Source organism: Orcinus orca, chromosome 16 (assembly GCF_937001465.1).
Source record: "Orcinus orca chromosome 16, mOrcOrc1.1, whole genome shotgun sequence".
NCBI lineage: Eukaryota > Metazoa > Chordata > Mammalia > Artiodactyla > Delphinidae > Orcinus > Orcinus orca.
Window position 1 is genome coordinate 1,330,583 of NC_064574.1, and position 15,866 is coordinate 1,346,448.

Consider the following 15,866-nt stretch of genomic DNA (forward strand, 5'->3'; position numbering starts at 1 on the left):
AACAATTTAAACAAATGTGTGTGTTTAAGAAACAGTTGAACTCTCCCAGCGTGTGTCCTGCATCTGTGGGGTCAGATGAGCTGTGAGGCCACTGCCTGTGCAAGCGTCCCCCTGGAAACCCCACCCTTGTGTGTCATCACCACAACTGCGAACAGTTCTCATGACGATGGCGATTTTAAGAAAAGAGCATATAAACAGCACGCAAGCCCACTTTCCCCTCCGGAGCCCCAGGAGACAGTGGGGGTGGGAGGGGGGAGGCTGGGACCTCGGCTGCAGGTGGGGCTGCCCCAGCTCCCCCAGGGCTGCGCCCTCCTGTGGGCCGGGCTCTCAGCTTGCCGCTGCAGAGGAAGATCAGGGTCTGAGGTCTGGGGCCTGCCCTTCTCACCACGGCTGTGGGTCTTGCTTGGATGGGGGGTGGTCCTAGAATCCCAGGGTGTGTCCCATCACTCTGTGGACCCCGTTGGGCAGCTGACGGTTCACAGACAGATCTGGCCCCAACATGGGGACCTGCAGTGGCAAAAAGAGACAAGCAGACATCGTGACTCACACTGGTGGACATGTCTGTCCTAGGGGACCCGAACTGCCCCTTGGGGTGCCCAGCAGGGAGGGACCCCTCTGCTGGGGAGGAGGCATGTTTGGTAATGTCCACGCTGAGCCGTGCTCGGGTCTACACATGGACCTCAGGTACAGGCCCTGGAGAGACGCCTGCTCCCCAGGACCCAGAGACCCACTCACCTCTCCCCAAACCCACAGCCCTCTCCTGGGGCAGTCCTAGCTACTTCCCCAGGCTCCAGGGAACTCTCACCATCTCCCCACCTTCCCCTGTCCAGGGAGAGGTGGGAAAGTCAGAACCCAGGACACACAGCCTCCAGTAAGGTGGAGACATCAGAAATCTGCAGGAGTGGAAGGAAATACATGGAAGATATTTTTATGAGGTGTGAGTTATGCATGCCTGTCATCTGGGTTCACAGACACATGCTCACCACATAGAAGCGCACAGCCCTGGAACTCCCAGAAGAGCAGCTGATCAAGGTCAGGGCCCCTTACCCCTTAGGCGGCCCTGGTAAGGCACTGAGGGACAGTCACCATATGGAGCCTCTGAGGTTGGGAGATGATGGGGAATCCTTTGCAGAAAAGCAATCACGCTCCTCCTTAACAAACGGGGGACTCCTGGGGAGCCAGTCAGGGCTGTACTCGTTACCTCGTGCTGTGTAACAAGTGAGTCCAAGCCGTGGCTGAGAACAACAAACACGTTTCTGTTGGCTCAGGACTCCAGGAGCTGGGTGGTTCTGGCACAGAGCCTCTCAGGAGTCAGGACATCAGTGGGGGTTGTCTGGAGGCTGCGTGGGCTTGGAGTACCCTCTTCCAAGTCGGCTGGCTCACGTGGGGGTGAACTAGTCACGGAAGCAGAAGTGAGTCATTAAGAACAGCCTACCCTCAAGGCGGGGGTGGGGTGGGTGAGGCCCCACCTTTGGAAAGGAGGAATGTCACAGACTCTGGGGACAGGTATCAAAACCTCAGACACTCTGCCTTGATGACCCTATGAGTTCTGGACACAGTGGGTGCTGGCTCGGTGCCTGGGGGCAGCAGTGGTGTCCAGCGAGGCAGGCAAGGTGGGAGCACAGACAGACGCCTGTGGCAGCGGGGCCTCCCTCCAGCCCCTCACACGTCTTTGCCGGGCGAGCTCGGGTGTGGCTGAGTAGAAGGGACGGTACGAACTGCAGCTGCTTCTCTTGCTGCTGAGGAAAAATTATTGGGCTCTTTGGCAGTTGTATTAGTTTTCTCGACTGTAACGTGTGCAACAAACTGGGGGCCTTGAAACCACAGAGGTGTCTCCTTTCAGCTGGAAGTCAGGTGCTGCCAGGCCACGTCTGTCGGGACTGGAGGGGAGGGGAGGACCAGGACCAGCCCTCCCAGCTTCAGCTGCGGGGAAAGGCCGTCTCTCCGCCCACAAAGGGCCACTTACAAACGGCACCGTTTCTTCTCAATAGATGGGGGCCCCTAGAGCCTGTGTGGGGACCTCCCTCCGGTTATGAGATGGACGCACCCCCAGCGCTCAGCATGTCAGACTCCTCAGGAGGGGTCAGGTCCTTCCTGCAGCACAAGATGGGTGCGTGCAGGCCAGCAGGGTGGGGAGGACCCAGCGTGGGGACGAGGCCCACGGCGGAAGCCGACCTGGTCTCTTCTCTCCTGAGTAAAGCTTGTCCTGTCGGTGCTCAGCTGCCTCGTGCTCTCCTTGGCGACCTGGATGTCAGGATGCCAGGAACGAAGTGTTTGGACCTCTATCCCCTGCAGGTGGCTGGCGCTGTGATGAGCAGTGCCAGCCTCCACGCAGTGGGGGCCTCCCCAGGTATTGGGAACTTGAGCCTGGGCTCTGCTGGACACTGGCTATCCTTGGCTTGTGGACGCAGCACATGTGTCTCTGCCTCTCCCTCTGTGTGTCTGTCCCTATGGGACACCAGTCACTGGATTAGGGATCCCCAATCCAACACGACCTTGTTATTTCACTAATTATACCTGCAACAACCCTAGTTCCAAATAAGGGCTCATTCTGAGGTCCTGGGACTTGTGATGTCACCACATCTCTGGAGGACACAAGTCAATCCCAGGCAGCAGCTGTAGGTACATAATTCGTAACTTTAAAACATCCATGCACTAATTTGTGTATTCAACATGAGTTTAGCGAGTGCTTATTACATCTGTGTGTCTCACTCCAGAGACACCCAGGCCCTGCCCTGTGAGAAAATGCATGTTAGTCAATACAACCTTATGTTACATATGGTAGTTTATGATTTTTTAAAGCACGTTAAAATGTTTTTAACCGGGCTTCCCTGGTGGCGCAGTGGTTGAGAGTCCGCCTGCCAATGCAGGGGATGCGGGTTCGTGCCCCGGTCCGGGAAGATCCCACATGCCGCGGAGCGGCTGGGCCCGTGAGCCATGGGCACTGAGCCTGCGCATCCGGAGCCTGTGCTCCGCAACAGGAGAGGCCACGACAGTGAGAGGCCCACGTACCGCAAAAAAAAAAAAAAAAAAGTTTTTAACCTTCACCAGGTCCACTATGAGGAAAACAGAGTAGGCATCACCTTATGACGTTAACATTTTTTCTGGTTACAAACATAATACATGCTCACTGCAGACTACACAGTATAAAGACAAAAATCTTGATCCACCAAACTCCTTCCCCTGGAGAGGACCTACCCCTCAAGAGGTGCTGAAGTGAGCCCGAGTTCAGACCTCTGAGACGCGCACAGTGATGTGTTCGCACTTACCCTACGTCCTCACAAACATCGCTTCAAGCGTTGGACAATCATCTATTTCATGGATGTACTAGGATTTCTGAGAAAACTTCCCCAACTTTATGGATTCAGGGACCTCTTATAATTTTAAAGTTTATGGAGGACCCCCAAAGAGCTCTGTTTATGTGGGCTATTCGGGTCGACAGGGACCACACTGGGAATTAAAACGCAGAAATTAAAAAAACAGTAATTCAGGGAATTCCCTGGTAGTCCAGTGGTTAGGACTCCGCACTTTCACTGCTGAGGGCGCAGGTTCGATCCCTGGTCAGGGAACTAAGATCCCGCAAGCCATGTGGCGCGGCCAAAAATTAAAACAAACAAACAAAAAACCCGCCAGTAATTCAGGGACTTCCTTGGTGGTCCAGTGGTTAACACTCTACGCCCCCAATGCAGGGGGCCCGGGTTCGACCCCTGGTCAGGGAACTGGATCCTGCATGTTGCAACTAAAGATCCCGCACGGTGCAACTAAGACCCGGCGCGGCCAAATACATATTTTAAAAAATCAGTAATTCAGGGGCTTCCCTGGAGGCGCAGTGGTTAAGAATCCGCCTGCCAATGCAGGGGACACGGGTTCGAGCCCTTGTCCAGGAAGATCCCAGATGCCGCGGAGCAACTAAGCCCATGCGCCACAACTACTGAGCCTGTGCGCCTAGAGCCCATGCTCCGCAACAAGAGAAGCCACGACAATGAGAAGCCCCCGCTCTCTGCAACTAGAGAAAAGCCCGCGCGTGGCAATGAAGACCCAACGCAGCCAAAAATAAATAAAATAAATAAATTTATTAAAAAAAACAGTAATTCACTAAAAAATGATACACCCATTACATGTTAACATTTTAAAATGAATAAGTGAGGTTTCCTTAAAAAAGAAAAGAATTAGTGAGAATGGTTGAAGCATATGAGAAAAAAATCTAGCCACACACAGATATATGGTTGGAAAAAGAAACTATTTCAATAGCTTGGTCTTTAATACTAAACCAAAGCTAGATGAGGGGTAGTTTCTTAAAGGTTGGCTGCACTGTGAATCTGAAACCATATCAATAAACCTTTCATACTCTTCCACGGGTTGAATGGTCTGTCCTGAGCTTAAACACACCTTTTACCCATGCACGGTTCTGTAATTCTTAGTGCGTGTGCCACCCTCCCCCAGGCAGGAGGTCCTGGGCCTCAGGGCCTGCAGAGTGGAGGAAGGGAGGGCCAGGGTATTGATGGGTAAGCCGGGCCTGCCGTGGTCCTGCTTCCAGTCTGGTCAGGGGCTGTGTGTGGTGGAGCCCAAGTAGAGGGTGGGGCATGACAACCCCACAGCATCCTTGGGCCCACGATGACAGTCTCTCCTGGTTTACCTTCCTCTGTAGTAAACCAAGAGTGGAAGCTCCCCTCCCCTTGGGAGCACAGGGGAGAAATCACCACCCCAGACCCCAGGAGGAACTAATCCATCCTGTCAGCCAGGCAGAGCCCAATGCTGCGGAGGCAGAAAAGGTGAGCGCAGGTTCACATGCCAGGCCTGAGGTCCTGTGGCAGAAATACGTGGAGGCCACGCAGCAGTGGAAACTCAGACTGGGGAGTCTGGGGTGCCCAGACTCCAAGGCCAGCGGCCACAGCTCACCCCAACTGTGCAGCAGCAAGACCTGGCCTGGTCTGCCTCCTGCATCCTTCTGAGCTTTCTCCCTTTAACATTTTTTTAAAGTTAATTAATTTTAAAAATTTATTTTATTTCTGGCTGTGTTGGGTCTTCGTTGTTGCACGCGGGCTTTCTCTAGTTGCGGCGAGCGGGGCTACTCTTCCTTGTGGCACGTGGGCTTCTCATTGCAGTGGCTTCTCTTGTTGCAGAGCACGGGCTCTAGGTACGTGGGGTTCGGTAGTTGGGCTCAGTAGCTGTGGCTCACAGGCTCTAGAGCGCAGGCTCAGCAGCTGTGGCGCACGGGCTTAGTTGCTCCGTGGCACGTGGGATCTTCCCGGACCAGGGATCAAACCCGTGTCCTCTGCGTTGGCAGGTGGATTCTTAACCACTGCGCCACCAGGGAAGCCCTCTCCCTTTGACTTTATGGGCATTTACTTCCGGAACGTGAGGACAGGGAAACTCAAATAAATGATATGCACAGACCAGACACACCTGCTCTTGTATTTACCAGATAATAAAATAGCTGCACTGACATAGGCTCAATAGTTTAATCTTTAAAAACAGTGACTTCTTCATCACTTGCTTGAGTACACTCTATATTATTGAAAACAGAATGAAAGCGATAACTCTCCCAATTATAACATCCCTGAAATGAAGTTTGCTTGAAACTTCCCAGTCTGGGAAATGGCCTTCAGTGGTCTTCCTACCTAAGTATGAACACAGGTTCACGGCTTGGTCTTGAAGAAGGCATTTGTTTTCTGCCTTCTCTGTCTCCTGAGGGAGCATCCGCAGACCCCGCAGCCTTTCACTGGGCACCGGAGTCTCCCGCAGCTGCCAGAGCAGTGACACCACACACGAGGAAACTTCGTACGTGCCTTCCCTGGTCTGAGAACAGCCAGCCTCAGCCACCCTCTGGGTCCCCCTGACTGCCCGGTGCAGGTGGGGAGACAGAGCACAGGGAGATGTGGGGATGTGCCCAACGCCACCACGGCTGCAGCGCTTCCTCCAGGAGTCCTGGGGCAGGAACAGGATGCCTCACAAGTGCCCCGGCCTGGGCAGGGCAGGTGACCCCACTCACCACCCCCTGGGCCCCCAATGCACCTTTCAATCAAACAGCAAGGCCTGTTTGTACTCGCTCCCAAGTCAAAGGAACTCCAGGAAAGCTGAGTGATGCTAACCTTCCCACGTTCTGGAAAACGCAGGGACTTTGCACTCCAGCCATTAAAAAAGAGCGTTTTCAGGGCGTTCCTAACCCTTCATCAGGGTGGCTTTTAATGCCTCTGTGATAGCGCAGGAACTGAATTTTAACTTCAGTTAACGTAAATTGAAATGAGCACACGTGGCCAGTGACTACAGCACAGGGGAGCGCGGCTGGGGGTCGACACAGGAACACTGGGGGGAGCCGCGCGGATCCAGAAGTGAGGATGTTTAAAGCCGTTTTTAACGCTTGCTACAAAAATAAGCCATGATAATCGCAGGATTCGGACTGTACGACTCCCGGGGCAGCCTTCCCGCCTGCCTCTGGGGAGACCCTTTGCACACGCGGGCAGGTCACTCACCTTTCTCGCCAACCCTAAGCGCGTCCCCCTACGCACCCTCTCCCCGGGAATTTCGCGCCGAGCGGGTAGGTCGGCCAGTCCCGGCAGGTGAGCCAGCGGGCGGGGCGCGGAGCAGCCGCCCAGCTAACGGGCAGAAGCACCCACCTCCGGCCCCGCCCCCGCCCGCGCGCACGCGCGTCGGGCCCAGCCGGGCCTTATTTCTCGGCACCTCCCGCTTCCCGCTGAGCGCCAAATAAATATCCGGGCTCGCCCTTGCCCGTGCGTGCGCGGCCCCGCCGCCTGCGTCACTAGGAAGCGCGCGCCCGGGCCGCCGCCGCCGCCGCCGCCGCCGAATCCCCAACAAGGAGCGGAGCCCGCGGCCGCCGCCGCCGCAGCCGCTGCCGCCGCCGCCGCCCGCCCGCTGGCGCCCGCGCAGGCCCGGCCGCGGCCCAGGTAAGCGCCCGCCGCCCCCCCCGCGGCGAGGCCTCTCGCTCCGCCGCGCGCCGCCGTCCAGTCAGGGGTCCCTGCGGAGCGTCAGGACGTTACGGCGGGGGGAGGGGAGCGGGGGAGGGGCGGCGGCGCGCGGCGGGCGTCACGGGCGTCACGGGCCCGCGTCAGGCGCGTCGGCGGCGGCGCGGCCTCCATCTTGCCGGAAGGCTGCGGGCCGCGGGCTGCGGGTGCCGGGGAGGGCCTTAGGCCGGGCTGCGTGGAGAGGGCCACGTGGCTACCCCCCTTCCCGTGGGACCGCGTGAATTCTCCCCTTCCCTGGGGGCCTTGTGGATGTCCCTCTCCCTTGGGGGCCTTGTGGATACACCCCCTCTCGTGGGGGCCTGGTGAATGCCCCCCCCTTTCCCGTGGGGGCTGCGTGCGTGCCACCCTTTGGTGAGACCCGTATCTCCTTGGTCCCCGTGGTAGGAACCAATCACTATGGGTCCATTGCCAGTAATGACCTGTCACATATTTAACTTTATAGTTCATGTAGTCGAGCGACACTTCCAGTGAATCAACGTTTTCTTTCTTTGCTAACACTGCAAATACAGTTACAGTTACATCAGTATTTTTTAACTTACAAAAATCTGTGCATAACTGAAGTATATAACTTGATGAGTTAAGTGTGCACCCGTAAAACCACAGTCTATGCTATTAACCTGTCAATCACCTCCAGAAGTTTATTCCCGCTCTCATTAGTTTGTGATAAGAACGCTTAACTAGCAAAATTTTAAGTATACAGTACGATATTGTTAACCACAGGTCCTATGCTGTACCTTAGATTTCTAGGACTTAGTCATTTCGCATAACTGAAGCTTTGTACTTTTTGATGTGTCCCATTCCCCCTCCACCAGCTCCTGGCAACCACCATTCCACTGTCTGCTTCTCCGCGTTTGACTATTATAGATTCCTCATGTAAGTGGTAGCATGTAGTATTTTGTCCTGTGTCTGGCTTATTTCCCTTAGAATGACGTTCTCTACATTCATCCACGTTGTCACAAATGGCAGAATTTCCTTTTTTTTTTTTAAGGCTAAGTTATATTTCATTGTATGTGTATACCAAATTTTTATTCAGTCATCTGTCCGTGGGCATTTAGGTTGCTTCCATATCTTGGCTATTGTAAATAATGCTGCAGTGAACATGGGGTGCAGGTGTCTCTTGGGTATCCTGATTTGTTTTCCTTCCGATGTACACCCAGAAGTGGGGTTGCTGAACATATGGTAGTTCTATTTTTAGTCTTTTGAGGAACCTGGGTACTACCGTTTTCATAGTGGCTGCACCAATTTACCTTCCCACCAACAGTGTATGTCAGTCCGTTTCGGGTAAAACCAAATGGATTAAATAAATTCCAAATGTAACAAGATAAATTAAGCAGACTGTTAAAAAATTGTTTCTTTGTAGGAAGTATAAAACTTTGGGAAGACATACTGGACGGGGGGCGGGGTGGGGCGGGGATTTGTACATATACATCATACACTTAAGAGCCAGGTGCGTCCTGGCTGGGTGTGACGCAGGGTGTGGTCGAGACTGGTCAGCTAGTGCATTGCGCCCCCCTCGCCCCCAGGAGGGCAGGGCCAGGAAGCCCAGATTCTCAAGGAAATGCAGGACTAGGGGGACCACCTCTAGGGATGAATTCTTGTGACATTTTTCAAGAGAAGCCGGAAATCTGATTTTTAAAATGTGAACCCTGTAAAATTTGAAAAAGCTGGCAACTAATTAAAAATTTTGAAACACAGTGAGAATCAAAGAAATTGTGCTGGGACTTCCCTGGTGGTCCAGTGGGTAAGACTCTGCGCTCTCAATGCAGGGGGCCTGGGTTCGATCCCTGGTCAGGGAACTAGATCCCGCATGAATGCTGCAACTAAGAATTTGCATGCCACAACTAAAGATCCCGCATGCTGCAGTGAAGATCCGGCGTGCCGCAACTAAGACCTTGCGCAGCCAAGATAAATAAATAAGTATTAAAAAAATAAAAGTTGTGTCTGTGGGCCACTGCTTTGTGACCTCTGCTATGTTTCTAGTGGTATTTTTATCAAAAAAAAATATTTGTGATTATTTGGAAGACAACGGAAAGTCAGATCTGAATCCAATGTACTGACCGCACACTCACATTTTTGTCCTGTTTTTGTATATTTATGCCTAAGAATGCTACTTTAGAAATACTTCCTCCTATCTTCTTTGCCTCAAGGTTAATTGGGAAAGAAGAATTTTGAAAACTTGATATTGGAGAGGCAGGAATTCCGGTTTGTGTGTTCCCACTGCTTAGCGCTCTGTGCGGTTTTGAGATGTGGGTGAGGACAGCCGCCCATAGGGTGGGTCCCTGCCTTTCTGCAGCTTTGAGCTCAAGCGTGGCTTTCTGGCCCCCTTGGAGTCCACCCGGTGAAAGCAGCGGTACCTCGGTGAGAGCCAAGCACCACGGAGCAACGTTACTTTAAGGGCGACTTTAAAGTGGTCTTTTTTTTTGGCCAACGTGCGGCTTGTGGGATCTTAGTTCCCTAACCAGGGATTGAACCCGTGCCCCCTGCATTGGAACCGCGGAGTCTTAACTGCTGGACCGCCAGGGAAGCCCCCCTACGTGTAGCTTTTTGAGGAACTGCCAGACTGATTTCCACAGCGGCTTCACCGTTTTGCTTGTCTGCTGATGGTGCACAGTGTTTCCAGTTTCCCCGCATGCTGACCACATGTACTTTCCGTTTGTTTATAATAACCATCCTGATGGGTGTGAAGTGGTGTCTCCTTGTGGTTTTTGTGTGCATTTCCCTAGTGATTAGGGATGTTGGGCATCTTTTCAGTGGCGTACAGGTTCTTTGCATGTTTCCTGTGGAGAAATGTCTACCCAGAGTCCTTTGCCCATGCTTTAAGTTGTTTTGCTCTTGTCGAGCCGCATCCTGGATGTGAATCCCTTGGCAGACACGTGCTTTGCAGGCACTTTCTTCCAGTGTGTAGGTGGTCTTTTCAGTCTCCTGAGAGTGTCCTTTGATGCACAATCGTTTTTAATTTTAACGGAGTCTAATTTATGTGTTTTTTCTTTTGTTGCCTGTGCTTTTGGTGTCATATTCAAGAAATCATTGCCAGGAACCCCCTGATGGTCCAGTGGTTAGGACCCTGCGCTCTCACTGCCGAGGGCCTGGGTTCCATCCCTGGGCAGCAAACTAAAATCCCACAAGCTGTGCTGGTGCAGCCAAAAACAAAGAAACAAAGAAAGAAAAGAAAAAGAAAAAGAAATCTTTGCCAAATCCAGTGTCAGGAAGATTTTCCCTTGTGTTTTCTTCTAAGGGTTTTACAGTATTTGCTCTTATGTTTGGATCTTTGATCCGTTTTATGTTAATTTTTGTCTGTGGTGTAAGGGTCCAGCCTCATTCTTTTGCCTGCAGATGTCCAGTTGTCCCAGCTCCACATATGGATGAGACTGTCCCCATTCCCCATTGAATGGTCTTGGCACCCTTGTCAAAAATCAGTTGACCATATATGCCAGGATACAGTAGCATTTTTTTTTGGCCAATTTAATTTTTTTAAAAGATTCGCAAATGGTAAACTTTTATGGTTGTTTGGTGTACAGTTCTGTGAGTTTAACACCTGTATAGATTCATCGTGTAGCTGCCCCCATGATTGGAATACAGAACAATCCCGTCACCCCCAGAACCTCCCTTGTGCTGTCCTTTTATGCCTATCCTCCTCCCCCAGCCCCTGGCACCAATGATTGGTTCTCTTACCACTAGAGTTTCGTCTTTTCCAAAATGTCATGTAAGTGGGCTCATACAGCCTACAGGCCCACCTTGTTTTATTGGGCTTCACTTTTTGTGCTTCGCAGATACTGTATTTTTTACAAATTGAAGGTTCGTGACAACCTTGCATCGCGCAAGTCTATCAGTGCCATTTTTCCAACAACGTTTGTTCACTTTGGGTCTCTGTGTCACATTTTGGTAATTCTCGGAATTTTTGAAACTCTTGCATTATTAATATGTTTGTTACAGTGATCTGTGATCCGTGATCTTTGGTGTTACTACTAAGACTCTGAGGGCTCAGATGGTGGTTAGTATTTTTTAGCAATAAATTATTTTTTCATTAAGGTATGTATGTCATTTTTAGGCGTAATGCTATTGTACACATAATAGACCATAATATAGTGTAAATATAACTTTCATATGCACTGAGAAACGAAAAACGTCACGTGCCTCACTTCATGGTGGCGTTCGCGTTATTGTGGTGCTGACACGTCCAGGGTCTGCGTGCGCAACCCACTCAGCATGATTCCCTGGAGATCCATCCAGGTTGTTGCGCATGTCAAGTAGCTTGTTTCTGTATTTACGTATATTGCTGAGGAGTACTCTTCTGTAAGGTTTCTCTTTTCATCTACTGAGGGTCATTTGAGTTGTTTCCAGTTTCTGACAGTTATGAATAAAGCTGTCATAGAATTGTGTGTACGGGTTTTTAAGGAAACCCAAGTCTTCGTTTCTGTGGGGGAGATACTTAGGAGTGGGGTTGCTGGGTCCTGTAATAAGAGTACACGTAGCCTTCTGAGAAACGTCCAGACCCTTTTCAGAGTGGCCGCACCAAGCAGCTGTGTGAGAGTTCCAGCTGCCGCACATCCTCACAGTCTTTGTATCGCCAGCTTTTTGTTGGCACTTTTTGAGCCGTTCTAATAGGTGTGGTGGTATCGTTATGGTTTGGGTTTGCATTTTCCTGTGGGTTAATGATGCTGAGCATCTTTCTGTGTGTTTACTGTTTTTTCTTTTACTATTTATTTATTTGGCTGCACTGGGTCTTAGTCGCGGCACGTGGGCTCCTTTAGTTGCGGCATGCGGGATCTAGTTCACTGACCAGGGATCAAACCCAGGCCCCCTGCACTGGGAGCGCAGAGTCTTAACCACTGTACCACCAGGGAAGTCCCTCTGTGTGCTTATTTGGACTTCCCTTTTGGTGAAGTGTCTGTTCAAACCTTCTGCCTACTTTTATTTATTTATTTAAAAAAATTATTTGTTTATTTGGCTACGTCGGGTCTTAGTTGCGTCGTGCAGGCTTAGTTGCTCTGCGGCATGTGGGATCCTAAGTTCCCTGACCAGGGCTCAAACCCACGTCCCCTGCATTGGAAGGCGGATTCTTAACCACTGGACCACCAGGGAAGGCCCCACTTCTGCCTGCTTTTAAATTGTGTTGTTGTTGTTGAGTTCTTTGTATATTCTGCATACAAGTTCTTTGTCAGACATGCGATTTGCAAGCATTTTCTTCCACCTATAGCTTGTCTTTGCATTTTCCACTATATTCTCTATTCGCTGAATTGTAATATACATACTTCATTTTGGGGCAGGTTTATGTTCACAGCACAGTTGAGCAGGAGCCCCCAGAGTTCCCAGGTACCCCCTTCCCAGCCTCCCTCAGCACGAACATCCTCACCAGAGTAGTATGTTTCTTACAATCACAAACCCCAGTTGACCCATCATCAACCAGAGTCGATAGTTTACATTGGGGTTCACTTTTGGTGTTGTACAGTGTATGTTTTAGTTTTATATTTTTTAATTAAGACTTAAGGTTTCAGAGCACTTGCAGGTTTACAACAAAATTGAGAAAGAGTTCTAGAGACTTCCCGTGTACTCCCTGCCCCCACACGTGCACGGCTTCCCCTATTAATGAAATCACTCAACAGAAGGGCATGTTTTTTTACGAAGGATGAACCTACATTGACACATCAGAACCATCCAAAGTCCATAGTCTACCTTGGGGCGCCGTCTTGGTGGTGTACATCCCGTGGGTTTTGACAAATGCGTGATGGTGGATATCCACCATGACAGGATCACACAGAGTGGTGTCACTGCCCTAAACATCCTGTGCTTCGCCTGTTCATCCTGCTGCCCACCCCCCCAACCCTCTGGCAGCCACTGGTCTCTTCAGGCTGGCTTCTGTCACTTCACAGTGTGCATTTAAGGGTCTGCCCTGTCTTTTTTTTTTTAATAAATAAATTTATTTATTTATGGCTGCGTTGGGTGTTTGTTGCTGCGCGTGGGCTTTCTCTAGTTATGGCGAGCGGGGGCTACTCTTGTTGTGGTGCACGGGCTTCTCACTGTGGTGGCTTCTCTTGTTGCGGAGCAGGGCTCTAGGCGTGCGGGCTTCAGTAGTTGTGGCATGTGGGCTCAGTAGTTGTGGCTTGTGGGCTCTAGAGCGCAGGCTCCATAGTTGTGGCGCACGGGCTTAGCCGCTCCGCGGCATGTGGGATCTTCCCGGACCGGGGCTCGAACCCGTGTCCCCTGCATTGGCAGGCGGATTCTCAACCTCTGCGCCACCAGGGAGGCCCCCGCCGTGTCTTTCTGTGGCTTCATGCCTCGCTTCTTTTGCCTCTGGACGGCCTCGCAGAGGTCATTGCATGGAATACGCAGCTTGCTCACCCACTCGCATTTTGAAGGACTTGGTTCTTCTGTCTGCTTAGAACAGTGCCCCCCCCTCAGAGGGGTATAGAAGCAGGACCACCGTGTGGGCCCTGGCACCGTCCGCTTTGAAGCTGTACATGGTCTATGTTTGCGCACATTGAGTCCCACCAGCAGTGTTGAATGTTTGCTTTCAGCTGTCAGACATGCCTGAAGAACTGAAGGGAACGATCATTTACGTGTTTATCCAGATATTTCCCGTTTTGGTTGCCTTCCTTCATTCCTGACGTTCCAGGCTTCCCTCTGCTGTGATTTCCTTCTGTCTGAAGTACTGCATTAGGTCTGACTGTGGCCCGTTCTCTTCATTTTCCTTCATCTGGAAATGTCTTTATTGTGCCTTCACTTCTAAAGGGTCTTCTCACTGTTGTAGAATACGGGCTGAGGCGCTTTTCTTTCAGCGTGTTAAGAATGTCCCTGCATCGGGCTCTGTGCTTCTGAGGGGAGAGCCCCACAGGCCTTCAAATTCTTATTCTTACGTGGAAATACACACCTTCTTATCTGCTGCTTTGGGGATGTTTTAACATTGTCCTTAGTTTTCGGCAGTTTGATTATGTTCTGGGCGTAGATTTCTTTGAGTTTATCCTGTGTGAGGTTTGTTGAGCTTCTTGAATGTATAAGTTTATAGTTTTCACTACATTTGGGAAGTGTTCAGCTATTATTTTTTCAGAGTTTTTTTAGCATCACACTTTTTTCTTCTTTCCTTCTGGGCCTCTGTTGTTACAGATGGCCACCTTTTTATATTGTTCTGCATTCCCTGAAGCTCTGTTCATTTTGTTTTTCCATCTTCTTTCTGTTGTTCAGATTAGATCATGTGTACTGATCTATCTTTATTTTCATTGCTGTATCTCTTTCCTCGCTCATCTCCATTCCGATATTGAGCCCACCAGGTGGATTTTTTTATTTCTGTTATTATAGTTTTTAATTTTCCGATTTCCACTAGGCTGTGGCTTCGGTTCCTGAGGCAGCCCATTCGAGGATGGCTGGCTCCACGTGTGGAGCAGGAGCGCCCGCAGCTCTGAGGTCACTGTGGGTTCCGGTGGTCGCCTTGGATTGGGCTTCTCTTGTATAATTTTTCCCTTGAGAATCAGTCAGACTTTGCTGGTTCTTTGTGGGTTAGATAATTCTGGATCATATTCTGGATACTTTGAATATTGTGTTGTGAGGTTCTGGCTCTTGTTTAAACCCCGTGGAGGATGGAGCGTTTTGTTGTAGCAGGAAATGGAGCTGGGTTGCGGGTTCTGAGCCCCCTCTGTGGGCGGGCATGGACCTGAATCAGTTCAGCCTTCCAGCCTGTGCAGTGTTCTCTGGATCTGTCCCATAGGTGCCACCCAAGGCCAGTCTGAGACCTGGTGGGGGTCGATCTGGAGGTCGGTCCGCGAAATCTTTGGTTTGCCATTTAGGGTCAGGTCCACACACGGACAGGTGAGGAGTGACCCAGTCCTTCGCACACAGCTGGGGGCAAGCGCTTTCCGCCTCCCTCCTCTCCGCAGTCTCCTGCGTTCTCTCTGACCCCCAGAACGCCCTTCCTCGTGCTTTGGCTAAAAGCCAGGTCTCTTACGTGTCCTCTGTGCTGCGATGCATCAGTACCTGGTCTGCCCTGAGCCAAGCGCAGAGGATGGAGAGCAGGAGAGCAATGGGGTGCCTCTGGGTCCCCGGAGTTTTCGGTGCCTGCCTGGCCGTGACTGTCATGGAGTCTAGAGGGCCTGGGGCTTGCTGGAGGGCAGAGCCAGCAAAGACAATAATGCCTGGGAGGGTCTCGCAGACCAGAGACAGGATCCATCTCCGAGGGCTTTCTTTTGTTTATTTTTGGGTCGTGCTGCAGCATGTGGGCTCTTAGTTCCCCACCAGGGATCGAACCTATGCCTTCTGCAGTAGAAGCACAGAATCTTAACCACTGGACCGCCAGGGAAATCTCTCCGCGGGCTTTCTGTGCACAGCCCTGAGTTCAGGGCGTGGGACCCACCTCCAGAGGCGTATGCCCACATTCTGGTTCCTTCCCATCCCCCGCAGGTGACCACTGGGCTTTCAGGCCTGTCATGGCTCCGAGGTTCTTCCAGGGCTTCCTTTCTCAGTGCTCACTGCATCCTCGCCAGAGCCCGAGGCCCTGGAAGAGCCCTTCTCTTGCATTGCTTCTGTCAGAAGGTAGCGAGGTCCCCGTGCAGACCCTGTGCCCCCCTGTTGCCCTGCAGGCCCGGTGCCCTGGCACCTCCTGTCCGCTGAGCCATGGCCACCCCCGACGTGAGCGTCCACATGGAGGAGGTGGTGGTGGTAACGACGCCCGACACGGCGGCGGATGGCAGCGGCATGGAGGAGGTGAAGACCGTGCTGGTCACCACCAACCTGGCCCCGCACGGGTGAGGATGGGCACCCGGCCTGGGGGCAGGGGGCGCCAGGGGACGCAGAGCCGCCACCCGGCCAGGAGCGAGTAACGCTTCCCCGACTCTTCTCCCGACACCAAGGTCATGGCTTCATGCCCCTAAGCGCACGGTAACTTCTCCTCTGACA

At 51.8% G+C, this 15,866-nt stretch overlaps 1 protein-coding gene, 1 long non-coding RNA gene and 1 other non-coding gene across 8 annotated transcripts in view; 2 read left to right on the forward strand and 1 right to left on the reverse strand.

The window, feature by feature from the left end:
* LOC105748675 (uncharacterized) lies at positions 1-6,862 on the reverse strand. 5 transcript variants are annotated; one of them, XR_004478378.2, is made up of 4 exons: positions 6,474-6,862; positions 1,048-2,616; positions 806-893; positions 1-507 (listed from the first exon to the last, which is right to left on the reverse strand). It is a non-coding gene; the product is annotated as an uncharacterized LOC105748675 (long non-coding RNA). The 5 variants fall into 5 exon arrangements; XR_007472325.1 differs by having other exon boundaries at positions 1,048-2,244; positions 6,093-6,817; XR_004478383.2 differs by having other exon boundaries at positions 1,048-2,244; positions 6,474-6,812.
* TRNAE-UUC (transfer RNA glutamic acid (anticodon UUC)) lies at positions 3,497-3,569 on the forward strand. Its single transcript has one exon. It is a non-coding gene; the product is annotated as a tRNA-Glu (tRNA).
* The window catches only part of GMEB2 (glucocorticoid modulatory element binding protein 2), a 24,449-nt gene continuing 15,347 nt past the window's right edge, over positions 6,765-15,866 (forward strand). Inside the window, exons 1-3 of one of the 2 annotated variants that reach the window (XM_049699794.1) lie at positions 6,803-6,905; positions 7,796-7,856; positions 15,551-15,715. In XM_049699794.1, the coding sequence (XP_049555751.1) occupies positions 15,585-15,715 (131 nt within the window). In that variant the 5' untranslated portion in view covers positions 6,803-6,905; positions 7,796-7,856; positions 15,551-15,584. Of the gene's footprint in view, positions 6,906-7,795; positions 7,857-15,550; positions 15,716-15,866 lie in introns of both variants that reach the window. The other variant, XM_049699795.1, reaches the window with a different exon arrangement.